This window comes from Camponotus floridanus, unplaced genomic scaffold (assembly GCF_003227725.1).
Source record: "Camponotus floridanus strain SB8 unplaced genomic scaffold, Cflo_v7.5 scaffold194, whole genome shotgun sequence".
Lineage (NCBI taxonomy): Eukaryota > Metazoa > Arthropoda > Insecta > Hymenoptera > Formicidae > Camponotus > Camponotus floridanus.
Genome location: NW_020229319.1, coordinates 72,624 through 87,687, shown reverse-complemented (window position 1 = coordinate 87,687; position 15,064 = coordinate 72,624). Strand labels below are relative to the sequence as shown.

The 15,064-nt window shown below is 39.3% G+C and overlaps 1 protein-coding gene across 1 annotated transcript; it reads left to right on the top strand.

The window, feature by feature from the left end:
- The first annotated feature begins 2,212 nt into the window (after positions 1-2,212).
- On the top strand, positions 2,213-14,061 carry LOC105256906 (host cell factor). The gene is made up of 9 exons (XM_025407897.1): positions 2,213-3,018; positions 5,431-6,138; positions 7,713-7,864; positions 7,936-9,435; positions 10,361-10,541; positions 10,623-11,974; positions 12,039-12,266; positions 12,362-12,740; positions 13,689-14,061. Exons 1-9 carry the CDS (start codon positions 2,859-2,861, stop codon positions 13,811-13,813), a joined length of 4,785 nt encoding a protein of 1,594 aa, XP_025263682.1. The 5' UTR covers positions 2,213-2,858; the 3' UTR covers positions 13,814-14,061.
- The last annotated feature ends 1,003 nt before the right edge of the window (positions 14,062-15,064 follow it).

The following is a 15,064-nucleotide window of genomic DNA, read 5'->3' as shown; positions in this document are numbered from 1 at the left end:
GTTGTTAGGCCGGGTCTACAATAGACAATTTAAGTCTTAAGCCTTAAGAGATTGACCAATCACAGTCAAGTATGAAGAGAATACTCGACTGTAATTGGTCAATTTCTTAAAGCTTAGGGCTTAAATTATCTATTGTAGACTCGGCCTGAATTACTTTCTAAATATGTAAATATTAATATTCAAATTTTAATTTTAACTAAATTATTATAACAATTATGATTAATACAAAATAAATAATAGATTTAATTAATATTTTTTGAATAGTGAGCCTACTAGTATCACCGATTGTCCTTAAAGCGTCGTCTACAATGAGATTTTAAGGAGACTTAAGGCGTAAGACTTAAGAAATTAACAAATCACAATCGAATATTCTCTTAATACTTGACTGTGATTGGTCAATTTTTTAAGTCTTATGCCTTAAGTCTCCTTAAAATCTCATTGTAGACGACACTTAAGTCCCGATCTACAATAGATAATTTAAGCCCTAAGCCTTAAGAAATTGGCCAATCACAGCCGAGTATTCTCTTCATATTTGACTGTGATTGGTCAATCTTTTAAGGCTTAAGGCTTAAATTATCTATTGTAGACCCGGGCTAATGCGGCTTTTTAAGGAGACTTAGGCCTGATTGTACTAAGGCACTAAATATATGAGTATTCTATACTCCACCATTTTTAATCCATCCCCCCACCCCATATAATCTCACTAACCTATCTACTATAATCTCAGCTTAGCGACGAGGCGAGTGACACAAGAAACAAGGAGGGGGAATGGATTAAAAATGGCGGAGTATAGAATACCTGTATATTTAGTGCTCTAATTGTACCATCATTATTTTAGCTTTAAGGCCCGGTTCCACAATTCGAGTTAATCCGAGTTTAATACGTTAAACTGGGTCCTGATTGGTCCATTCGCTACTTAAACTCGAATTAACTGGATTGTGGAACTGGGCCTAAGCAAGACTTAAATATATATCTATCTTTATCTTTCTTTTTAAATAAATAAAGACAGACATATATTTAAGTTTCGCTTAAAGCTGAAATAACGTTGGTGCAATCGGGCCTTAAGCGTAAGACTTAAGAAATTGACCAATCACAGCCGAGTATTCTCTTCATACTTGACTGTGATTGGTCAATCTCTTAAGGCTTGATGCTTAAATTGCCTATTGTAGACTCGGTCTTAAGCTGGATCTACATTGGTCGTATCGTAACGTCACAAAGGAGTCGCAAATCGTAAGTAGACAAATTGACCACTCATGGTTTATTATTTTTAAAATAATCGACTATGGTTGGTCAATTTGCCTATGACTTACGACTTGCGACTCCTTTGCGATTAGGATTTTAACTGGTTGAAATCCTAGTTACTTCTGCTTATGGCCAACTTTATCATCATTTCTATTGTCTTCTAGGATACATATAGGGTCTGTTCGTTTTAGCTGTACTGCTGCACTAGTGCAATTAGTTAGAGTGAAAGAAAGTATGTTTGTCTCTTTCTAACTTATTGCACTAATGCAGCAGTGCAACTAAAACGAACAGACCCAAAGCTAAAGCGATATTCCGATTGGTTTTTCAGCTTACGTTTACGTTTTACGTTTATGGTTATGGCAATTCATGTGCGAAAGCCTTTAAAGATGAAATAACATTGGTGCACCCGGCCTAAATTATCTATTGTAGATCCGGCCTAAGATAAATTATATCGACAGAGAAAGAGAGAGAGGGAAAAAAATAGAATTCACATACATAAACAATTCATCAAATCCTTTATACTGTATTTACATTAATAAAATTATGAGAAACAGAACAAAATTACCGAGATAACAAATTTCGAAGGAGAAACCGAAAAAAAACGGGAGCGTCCCTTTTGACCACAGCCAATTATGGCCGGTATTCATAGTCCGATCTTATATTTGAGATCGTCTTAAGTTCGAGTTTGGAATGCTACGCAACTATTTGATTGGTTGAATGAGGTCTTAAGTCAATCTCGGACCAGACTTAAGACAATCTTAAATATAAGATCGGACTATGAATACCGGCCTATATCGACTCGTGCCTAGGGTAACCAGCAACGATTAACCAATCAGAGAGTCCTATTTTGAATCAACCAATTGGCGACGTGGTCAATCGAATCCCACCCAAAGAAAACGATCGATTCTCGAAAGATCGAAAATATCGCCGCCATCGAACACTCCCTAATCCCCTGGAATTCGGCGTCGGTTGGCAATGCGCCCGTCCTGTTACCGCTTGTTGCCGACGCGAGAGTTGTGTGCAATGGTGGACGAGGTTCTCGAAGGCCGCTCGTGCGCCTTCCCGTCAATTTCCCGAGCAATCCGTCTGTTTCTCCGACAAGCACGACGCTCATCACTCGTCGCGTCTCGCTCGATCTTGCCGTAACCACACAAACCTCCACTAGCCCGCCCTTCGCTTTTTCAACCAAACTTCGCCATCGGGCGGCAGAGGGGGAGGAGCTTTCGCGTACACCCGGAATCGCCGCCGATTAATCTCGAATCTTCGAGTGAGCGAGAGAGAGGGAACGATGTGAGAGGATCGCAAGACGACGAGGACACCAACGACGTGAAGCTGCCGCTCTAGAATCCGCGCGACCGGTGCCCGTAAACACACCGCGCACGTAAATACAGTGACACACACACACACGTATACACGCGCGGCGTCGCGCGCAGAGCCTCCAAGTTCGGTGCGCGCGTTCTGTGATAGAGGAGGACACCCGGTCTACATAATCCACCGTGTATCGCGCCACTCTCGGAATAACTCGACGGTGGCGGTGGCTCCCAAATAGCAATAGCAGCGATAGTAGCAGTGGTACGTTCGCGCGGCATGAAAAAATGATGTGATCGACGGTCATCATGGCGGCACCCATGCTAAAGTGGAAGCGGATCGCGAATCCTACCGGGCCCCAGCCGAGGCCGAGGCATGGCCACCGGGCGGTCGCCATCAAGGACCTCATGGTGGTCTTCGGCGGCGGTAACGAGGGCATCGTCGACGAGCTACACGTATACAACACGGGTGAGTCTCGTGTCCCCCTCCTCTCTCTCTCTCTCTCTCCTGTGGCTTCTCGCGTCCCTTTTTCCCTCGCCGATTCCCGCGAACCAATATGGCGGCATACGTTGACAAGACGGTCACCGGCCGGATCGTCGGGACGTGCCTTTCGCCGGGGGGTCCCGATCGCCCTCCGCGGGCCCCCCATCGCCCCCCGCGTCCCGTTCGGGAATCGGCGGGCATCGGCCCGGGGAAGCCGGCGACGCGTAATCGGCCGCGATCTGTCATTTCTACGTGTTTATACGCGGGAGCGGCCATTGTTGCCTTCAACGCCCCCTTGCTTAAAAGGGAGCGCGACGCAATCGCGTTTCCCGTCGTTCCACGTTCGCGCTTCTTCGCCTCGTCTCTCTCTCTCTTTCTCTCTTCCTTCCTTTCTTCCCTCTCTCTCTTTCTATCCCTCGCGCGCGTCGTTTCCCTCTCTCGCCCGGCCGCCGCGGTCTCTCTCTCTCCCGCGCATGCGTGTCGGCGCAGCGCCGACTCGTCGCGCATGCGCGCGCAGTTGCGCGCACTTCCAGCCGGAATTTCGAAATGTTTGCCCTCGCGCTCGAGCTCGCCATGGTAACAGCCGGAACGCATATGGATTCTTGTGGTTTCTGCCTCTCGGCGATGTCCTTCCTCTTTGCTTTTTCCTTTTTTTTTTTAACGCTCTTATGTTTTTTGTTTCGTTTGAGAGAAATAAATTGATTGAGTTATTGGTTGAAATAAAAGTCCTTTTTTTTTTTACTTTACAAGATTTGTAAAGCTGTAATTGATTTGTAAAGCGTTGTCTACAATGAGATTTTAAGGAGACTTAAAGCGTAAGACTTTAGAAATTGACCAATCACAGTCAAGTATTAAGAGAATATTCGATTGTGATTGGTCAATTTCTTAAGTCTAAGGCTAATATTACATTTGTCGTACGACAAATTTTTTAAGCACACTGATTGGCTGCAGAATAGAAAATTTTTAAAGATTCAAAAAATTATTATCCCGCAATCAATCAATGTGCTTAAAAAATTTGTCGTACGACAAATGTAATATTAGCCTTACGTCTTAGTTTCCTTAAAATCTCATTGTAAACGACGCTTAATAGAAAATTGCAGAGATTTTTCAGTAATAGATTTGGAACAATGTCCTAGATTGTCTGCCTACTTTGATTTCTTTTAATTTTTGAAATTTAATAGAAATATTTTGGTTGCATTTCTTTTTTCAAAGATCCAAGGGCGCATTCATACCTTGGCAGAAAAGCGAGAAACAGAAAATCTGAAGTCAATCACAATTCGTACTGTGTAGTAAACAGTACATTCTGCTTTTCTGTGATTGGCTCCTGTTTTTCTGCCAAGGTCCGAATGCGCCTTAACAAGATTTTTACTCTATTAGAAAAACTTGGAATTCTTAGGGATTTTGTTATAATTGAAAAATCAGAGAATTCTCATGGAATTTTATTGAGAATTCGGAAATTTTATTTTTTATTTTTATTTTTGATAATTTTTTTCTTGTATCGTAAGCAATCGGTAAATCAAGTGAAGTGTATTTAAAATATGTTATAAATATATATATATATATATCTGTCTCTGTATTTCTCTAATATATTATATACCTCTGTATTTAAAATAAATAAATATATATATATATATATATATATATATATATAATTAATATTATTTATAATAAATAGATATATATTTATTTTATACATATATGTGTGTGTATATATATATATTCATATGTCTTCACAAGATTGAATATGTAGTATATATATCTTTTCCTTTTTTTAATTTGTAATGATAAAAAAATGAAAATGTTATGTTTAAATATTTTCTTTACCTGAAATTTTAAGCAAAAATATCTGGACAATCAGGAGATTTTTTAACAAAGTAAAAGAATTTGAATAGACATGAATAAATTACAAAAAAATTAAATATATTACTATAAAATTAAATATAAAATATACTAGCTATATATATATATATATATATATATATATATATATAATTATTATTATATATGTTTTAAAGTGTAGTTTTAAAGTATTATATATGTTTTAAAGTGAAATTAAGATTTTAAAAAATTTTAAATTTATTATTTAAAATAATTGAAACTTATTTATTTAAATAATTATCATTTAAATACAAAAATTTGTTATTTAAATAATTAAAGTCACTTAAAATAATAAAATTAAATTCTGTTATTGAACATTTTCCAATATGTAATAAAAACAAATTTCATTGATATGATTAAATTATTTTGATCAAGTATTTATTTTTACAAGTTTACAAAAAATACTCAGAGTGGGTTATTCTTATGAATGCCTCATTAATATTACAATCAGAAAATAAAAGGTTACTTTAAAATATGTATCATATATAACAATATAAACATTTATATATACTTTTGCAGCCACAAACCAATGGTTCGTGCCATCCACAAAGGGAGATATCCCGCCAGGTTGCGCGGCATACGGATTTGTCGTCGACGGCACACGTATCCTGGTCTTTGGCGGAATGGTGGAATATGGCAAGTACTCCAACGAGCTGTACGAGCTCCAAGCGAGCCGATGGGAATGGAAACGCTTGAAGCCGAAGCCGCCTAAACACGAGCCACCTCCGTGTCCGCGATTGGGACACAGTTTCACTCTTATCGGCAACAGGGTCTTCCTCTTTGGAGGTCTCGCGAACGACAGCGATGACCCGAAGAACAATATACCGAGATATCTGAACGATCTGTATACTCTCGAGCTTCTTCCCAATGGCCAAACAGCCTGGGATGTGCCGCAGACGCATGGACATGCGCCACCCCCCAGAGAATCTCACACTGGAGTCGCCTACACCGATCGTACGACGGGTAAATCCTGTCTGGTGATTTACGGTGGTATGAGCGGTTGTCGTTTGGGTGATTTGTGGTTCCTCGATGTCGATTCGATGACTTGGAACAAACCAATGGTCCATGGACCCACCCCTCTACCACGATCACTACATACTGCCACTTTGATCGGTCATCGCATGTACGTATTCGGGGGATGGGTGCCATTGGTCGTCGATGATGTTAAAGTCGCGACGCATGAGAAAGAGTGGAAATGCACAAGTACACTAGCATGCTTGAATCTAGGTAAGCTACATTTCATCATTTCTTTCATTATAAATCTTAAATATGCAGGAATCTCTCAAAATTAAGTAGATCATATGCAGTTCTACTTTAATGAATTACTTTCACTCCTGTTAAGTTCAAAGTTGTAGAAGAGATATCGTTTCACATGACGATTATTCGCGAGATTTGCATGAATATGTCCTTTCTATGCCATCCGAAAAAGGTATTGCGCCCGCTTTATACAGGGTGGGCTATTTTAAGTTACCCATCCCAATAACTTTTATTTTTGAATGTACAACAAAATGTTTCAAATAAGAGTTGCTTGATTTCGAGGGGGACAGAAGATGATGGCAAAAATTTGATCTTGGATAGTCATTTGAAGGTCACATAAAGATCACCTTCAATTTCTTAAATGGAACCTACTATTTTTCATTGCATATTCTTGTAGTTTATCTCGAGAGCTTTCCAAAACACTATAATTAAGTACCTTTTCGTTAAGTACTTTTTGAGTTATGAGGGTTTAAATCATTTCTTAATTTTACATAAATCATAAAATATCTAGTAAAATATTCATTTTTCGATTATCTTACCTTAATGCTTTTATGTACAAAATAATGAGAGGAATCAATTGATGTAAAGAAAACATACAGTTGTTTTTAAGAAAAAATATGGAATTGTTAATTGCAAATTACATATTTTTTCTTAGAAACAACTATGTGTTTTCTTTACACCAATTGATTCTTCTCATTATTTTGTACATAAAAGTATTAAGGTAAGATAATCGAAAAATGAATATTTTATTAGATATATTTTATGATTTATGTAAAATTAAGAAGTAATTTCAAGCCTTATAACTCAAAAAGTACTCGAGGAAAAAATATTTTATTAGAATGTTTTGGAAAGCTCTCGAGATAAGCTACAAGAATATGCAATGAAAAATAGTAGATTCCATTTAAGAAATTGAATGTGACCTTCAAATGACTATCCAAGGTCAAAATTTTGCCACCATCTTCTGTCCCCTCGAAGTCAAGCAACTTTTATTTGAAATATTTTATTGTACATTCAAAAATAAAAAAGTTATTGGAGTGGGTAACTTAAAATGGCTCATCCTATATTGCGTGGCAAGGTCATTATTCTTACACATATTATTCGGGAGTGACTTAACGCGCGTGGAAGGAATGTAATATACTTTTTAGAAGTATATTTTTGAGAAGTTCTAATGCGTCCATGAGATACTACATACAATTCCAAGTAATCATAATATTGCTGAAATTGTCTGTGGACAATGTATATGCTAATGAAATTTTATGATTAAATGTGCAGTAACGTAATTCGTAGATTTACAATCTGATAAATCCCGTTGACATAGTCCAGAAGAATGGAAATATTGCTGGCATATTAAGTAGAAAAATATTCTGAATTTGCTCAAATGTACATAGTCCTAAAGTATCTTGATAATAAATTTATCAGCTTGCTGATAATCAGTTTGATAAAATTTAATTATTCATCGAGAAGAAGATTATTTATCAGAAAGACTTGTTTTCGATCCTATTTGCATTGTGTTTCACCGTTGTTTAAATGAAATATTATTTCAGAAACTCTAACTTGGGAGCAATTGACTGTCGATTCTCTGGAGGAAAATGTTCCACGTGCTCGCGCCGGTCACTGTGCAGTTGGTGTGCACAGCAGACTCTACGTTTGGTCTGGTAGAGACGGCTATCGTAAAGCTTGGAACAACCAGGTCAGGGTTAGTCTTGGTTATACGATCCTTAATCGGATAGAGTGCCTTTATATTACGACACTTGTGTGATTCTTCAGGTTTGCTGCAAGGATCTATGGTATCTCGAGGTCAGTAAACCGACGCCGCCTTCCAGAGTCCAGCTGGTCAGGGCTTCCACGCAAACGTTGGAAGTCAGCTGGACCGCGAGCCCGTCCGCGCAATATTATATCCTCCAGATACAGAAGTACGACATGCCACCAGCGGCGACTGGCGCTTTCCCGCCAGTAAGCGCACCAGCCCCTACCACACCCATCGTCAGCACCACCCCCGCGGCAGCGGTAACGACTCCCGTGATGGCGACAACCCCCGCGACCGTCCCCGTCACATCTCCGCCCGTGACCACGGTCGCTGCTCTTCCTCCGACTATCCCGTCTCCTGCCGCTGCCGCCAGATCGACTGTCACAGCGACGGTGACGAGTCCGTTGCGAGTCCAGTCGACCGCGCAGAGTCCCGTAAAGGTTGTATCGCCGCAAGTGGTGCCAAAACCGACGAGTCCCATGACTCCGAGAGTCGTGACCGGCAATGTCATACGCATCCGTTCTCCCCTGGTTACTTCCACGGTCGCGGCAGCGATACCGACGGCAGTAGCAGTGGCTACCACCGAGCAACAACAGCAAACCACCGCGACCGCGACTACAACTGTGGCGTCAGGCCAGACACCCGCCGCCGCGATGTCCGGCATCGCCGCTCTGGCTGCCGCGGCGGCCGCCACTCCAAAAATTACCATGAACAATGTCCCCATTCTGCCGCAGGCTGGAGCCGCGACCGCGACCAATACCATTAGGATGAAGAATGTTCAGCCGGGTCAGCAGATTCGCTTCGCTGCGCCCGGTGCTACGGTGCTGCGCGCCACTTCGCCGCAGCAAAGCAAACAGATCATATTGCAAAAACCCGGTCAGAACATATCTGGTCAGCAGATTGTGCATCTCCTCAAGACCGGACAGGGCATGGTGACCACAGTGCCCAAGGTGAGCCTCATTCCCGGCAAAACTGTCCAAGCGGCCGGCGCAAAGCCTCTCAATCAGGGAGCGACAATATTGCGACTGGTGAGTCCAAATACGGTGGCAGGATCAAAGATACTCACGACCATGAAAACGTCAAATATAGTAGCGATGAGCAAGGGACAGAATATCACGGGCAAGCAGACTATAATGATTACTAAACCAGGTGGTAATGGCGGACTGGTTGGCAGACCCAATCAAATCATTGTCGTTACTACAGGCTCAGGTCTTAGAGCTGTGCAAGCTGTGACGACCTCGCAGGCTAGTACGGGACAAGGGGGTAACATTACTACTCCTGTCAACGTCCTACCATTATCGGCTACTAATCATGTCACGAATCAACAAGGCGTCAAAATGATTGTTGTTTCTTCTGGTGCGATGGGCGGTGGAACTGCCGGCAAGCCTATCACTATCACAGTCCCGGGACAGGGCGGTGTACCAAAGACAGTGACTATCGCTACGAAAGGCAGTTCGCAAGCCATCTTCAATCCTGGCAAAAGTCAAATCGTTGCCGTGCCACAAATGCAAAAAACTCCCGTAAGTAAGAGAAAGAATATATATACAGAGTGTTTAAGACCATCCATTTAAAAACTAGAGAAGTGGTTATTTCAAAAAAGTAAAAACATTTTCTTCATAAATCGGGTGCGTTCTATCGAATGGTGATATTTTCAACTTCTGCTTCCGGCCGGAAATAGACGATTCAGACAGAAAGTGCAGTTTTTTAAATGGAACCCCCTATTTTTCATTGCATATTCTTGTAGTTTACCTCGAAAGCTTTCCAAAACACTATAATAAATTATTTTTCCATGAAGTACTTTTCGAGTTATAAGACTTAAAATCATTTCTTGATTTTGCATAAACTATAAAATATCTAGTAAAATATTTATTTTTCGATTATCTTATCTTAACGCTTTTATGTACAAAATAATAAGAGGAATCAATTGGTGTAAAGAAAACACATAATTGTTTCTAAGAAAAAATATGTAATTTGCTATTAACAATTCCATATTTTTTCTTAAAAACAACTGTATGTTTTTTTTTACATCAATTGATTCCTCTCATTATTTTGTACTTAAAAGTATTAAGGTAAGATAATCGAAAAATGAATATTTTACAAAATATTTTATGGTTTATGTAAAATTAAGAAATGATTTCAAGCCTCATAACTCGAAAAGTACTTTATGGAAAAATAATTTATTATAGTGTTTTGGAAAGCTCTCGAGGTAAGCTACAAAAATATGCAATGAAAAATAGAGGGTTCCATTTAAAAAAATGCACTTCCGATCTAAATCGTTTATTTCCGGCCGAAATCAGAAGTTGAAAATATCACCATTCGATAGAGCGCTCTCGATTTATAAAGAAAATGTTTTTTGAAATAATCACTTCTCTAGTTTTTGAATGGGTGGTCTGAAACATCCTATATAACATTTTTATGTGTCTAATTTATTTACACAAATTATAGGAAGCAGTGACGATGTCTGGGAAACCGGTAACTTTGCAAATGTCGGGAGGCATAGGTGCAAAGACAGTGACGCTTATGCCAACAAGCAGTTCTATAGTGACTACTTCGAGTGCATCAGATTCAATAGATGCTGGTAAAATGCTTTTTGTTTCTTCACAGAAACAACCTTCAGCTTCCTTAGGTAAATGGAGTTATGTATTTGAACATCAACATGATATGAAAAAAATTGCAAATTGTTAAATTACATAAAATAATATTTTAGCATCAACATCTGATGGCCCAGCTACTACTGATGCTGCGTTAGCCGCATTAGCAGCAGAGGCAGGTCTGATAGATCCGGTTCAGGAACCATCTGGTGGCCTGTCGTTTATGGTAGCTGCAGATGATGGTGCTGCTGGTGACGACAAAATGGAAGACAGCTGTAATGGTAATGAAACGACTACAGCGGCTGCTCTAGTTTCACAGATGAGTGCGGGTGAACCGATGCAAGTCGACGGCGATGGAAATTTTATACTTCCTCAAGTTGACGGGCCGATTGATGCTCTTTTATCGGAAGACGAGGAGAAGATGGATCTAGACGAAGAGTCTGCTCCTTCAGAAAGCGCTACCGAATCGGCTAATGTTGATGAGCCGGCAGCAGTTGCAGAACAGGGTGTTAATGTTCAGGCTGAAAATGTTCAAACGGAAGAATCTACAATAAAGGAGGAAGCCGCCACGCCTGAAGCGGTAACGACTGAGTCGATTACTCCTGCTGTTACCGGCGAAATTTCCGAGGAAGCCGCTGATAATCCATCAGCCGATGACGAAATACCTATCGAAACAAGCGCCGATGATGCGGAGCAACCGAATGAAAAAGAGGTGGATATTAAACCATTAATTGATGAAACGAAACCGATGAAACCTGATTTACCTTTGGTAGAATCACCTGCGGAAGCGTCATCGGAACAGACAACTTTGACAGACGTCGTAAATCCGACAGCAACGAAAACCGATGAAACCCAACAGGATGAGAGCAACCAAGCGAAAGATATAAAGCTCGAACCGTATTCTGCCGAAGACGAAAAGTCATTGGCGACTGAGAATCTATTTGTTGAAGATACGGATACGGCACATCTTTCCAAAGATGAAACTCAGGAAACTGAGAAAGTGAAAGATGAAAATGCAGAAGCAGAGATCAATCTTCCGGCTGAAAATTCTCTCGCAAAATCGGAAGACACCAGTGAGCCAATGGCCACTGATGATGGCACGTTGACTGCGACAGATGCAGTTAATGTAACACCACCGGTGACGACTCCGGTCGTAACGCCGAGTGTGCAGATGAAACTGGAACCAACCGACGAACCTACAGAACACGACAAGTCGCCCGATGTACCAATATCATCGATCAACGGTGTCGCCTTGCCTCTCGAGAAGGAAATGGAAGACGCAAAAGTACACATGCCTGTGAAAATGGAAGTGAAAGACGAACTAACGTCCTCGAAGAAAGAAAATTTGAAGCAGGAGAAGCTCAATGATGCTAGATCGGAAACCGGGGATGATTCGACGGCATTGACGACATTGGCTACCGCTGCTTTGGGATCGGCTGAGTCACCGATAAAAGTTAAAAACGAACAGGTAGATTTTATTATAATGTACTGTTCTGCCAACAAATATATTATATTAATTGATATTTTTGTAGAGCGAAGAGGAGAAGAAAGAGGCAGAATGGTACGATGTAGGAGTAATAAAGGGAACCAGCTTTACAGTCCAACATTATTATCTTCCTGGCGACGAGCCGCTAGATATTACACAATCCTTGACGATGGATATCTTTAAAGGAAGGACCAAAGTAGCATTGGAGCCTGGAACTGCCTATAAATTCAGAGTCGCCGCTGTGAATACTTGCGGACAAAGTGCCTGGAGCGAGGTAACAAGTCGAATTTTGTACGCGTATAATATTTATTTAGTAGGCAAAATTTTTGTGACAAATAAGACGTGGGATTTTTTTTTATTTCATTACAGGTAGCAGCATTCAAAACGTGTCTTCCGGGCTTCCCGGGTGCACCGAGCGCTATAAAAATATCCAAGTCCGCAGACGGCGCACAAATCTCTTGGGAACCGCCACCGAGCAACGTTGGTCCCATCCTCGAATATTCCGTCTATCTGGCAGTGCGGAGTACCGCGTTGAACAATGACGGGGAACCAAAAACAGTTGTGTCGAATCCAAATCAGTTAGCCTTTATTAGAGTTTATTGCGGTTCGAATAATGCTTGTTCGGTGAACAATAGTGCCCTTAATGCCGCTCACGTGGACACGACTACGAAACCGGCCATAATCTTTAGAATAGCAGCACGAAACGACAAGGGATATGGACCAGCCACTCAAGTCAGGTGGTTGCAAGGTTAGTCCGAGTCATGTGTATACAGGGGTGGACCAAAAGTCTGGATACAGCACCAAATATCTCGTATAGAATGCATTTTAGAACAAAATGCTTTAGACAAAAGTTGTAAGGATTAAAAAGATGTATTTAACTGTAATATCCATTTCACATTGAGTGGCGTCGCCAAGGTCGGCAAAGTCAATTTGAATTTTTTAAATGGAACCCCCTATTTTTCATTGCATATTCTTGTAGCTTACCTCGAGAGCTTTCCAAAACACTATAATTAAGTTAGTTTTCATTAAGTACTTTCAGAGTTATCAGGCTTAAAATAATTTCTTAATTTTACATAAACCGTAAAATATCTTGTAAAATATTCATTTTTCGATTACCTTATCTTAATACTTTTACGTACAAAATAATGAGAGGACTCAATTCGTGTAAAGAAAACACATAGTTACTTTTAAGAAGAAATATTTAATTATTAATTGCAAATTACATATTTTTTCTTCGAAATAACTATGTGTTTTATTTACACCAATTAATTCCTCTCATTATTTTGGACATAAAAGTATTAAGGTAAGATAATCGAAAAATGAATATTTTACTAAATATTTTATGGTTTATGTAAAATTAAGAAATGATTTTAAGCCTTATAACTCAAAAAGTGCTTGAGGGAAAAATATTTTATTATAGTGTTTTGGGAAGCTCTCGAGGTAAGCTACAAGAATATGCAATGAAAAATAGGGGGTTCCATTTAAAAAATTCAAATTGACTTTGCCCTGACCTTGGCGACGCCACTCAATGTGAAATGGATATTACAGTTAAATACATCTTTTTAATCCTTACAACTTTTGTCTAAAGCATTTTGTTCTAAAATGCATTCTATACGAGATATTCGACTGTATCCATCCTGTATGTAAATTCTTTCAAGAAGAATGCATTTTTGAACAAACGATCTATTATTATCAGCAGATCCAACTACCGCTGTGAAAAGTAATCCCCAAGCGAAAAGACCTGGTACGGATCTACGCTCGCAGGTGACTTCTCCACAGAAGAAGATGAAGATGGAAACAGCTGGTGATAATTTCTCGTGAGCCCATTCTCTCCCCGGCCTCGTACAGCCGTGACTCCCACGCGAGCGATGTTACACACATTATTTAATTTACACACGCCTAACAACGATAACGAAATCCAATGTATTATCGAGTATGAACAACGTGATGTATAAGAAAAACGAGAGATGAGTGCTCGATAAAGACAAAAAGGTGTGTGTGTCTATAGTTATAGATTTAATCTAGATTTAATCTGTAAGATTACATATAAAAAAGTATTTTTAATGTTCTGTATGGACGTCCTTCTGTATCGCGTTCCTTATTCACCGTCATCCTTCTACTTTTTCGCGCACAAGCGTGCGCGAAGATCCTCTGCGAAGACAACAAGAGTATCGTTAATTGAATAGTGATAAGGATTTTCTTTTCCATTTTTTTTTTGGAGTTTGTGAAGTTTTTCTATATTTATAGCGCGCACGCGTTTTCTAAATAAAAAGAACGGTACGACATATCGCATAAATGCTCACAAATCATTGCATCGCGTAAGAAAGAACTCACACGGATCTTACGCGTACATGATTTTCACACTATCTGGCGATGAATTTGACGCAGACGCTGTATGGGAATGATACGGATAGCTGGCCGGACAGGACTCGTATTCGGATACTTTATGTATTTGTTTAAACAATTTATATACATACATTCGGCAAAAAATGATTTATATATTATCAATACATTCAAATTCTTTATAATGTATTTATCAGTAATAGAGCATCTGTATTTTCTTTTCACATTTTCCATTGCACAATGACAGAGAAAGCTCGTTTCTAAGATGTAGGTATATATTTTAATGTACATATAAAACTCTTGCACTGAGAAAAATGTGTTTAACATATTTCGAAAATAAATTTAATACTTTTTGATAAAAGTAGGAGATACAATATAATTGGATATAATTGGAAGATACACACACACCCACACACATATATATATATATATATATATATATATATATATATATATATATATACAGGGTGGTCCCGAACGTTTCAGCCAGACTTTGAGATCTTATAGGAAATTTAATTCTGAAGAAAAAATTTCCTATAAAACATAGGTCGAAAAATACTTTCTTAAGAAGTTATCGCTCAAAAATCTCTGAAGAAGGAAGAGCAAAAGGTGAAAAGAAAATGAAACTAATTAAATTTCTTGAAAAAAACGATAAAAATAAAAAATAAAAATCTTTTTCTTTTATGAAAATAAAATAATTTTTTTTTAACTAATTTTTATTATATTTTC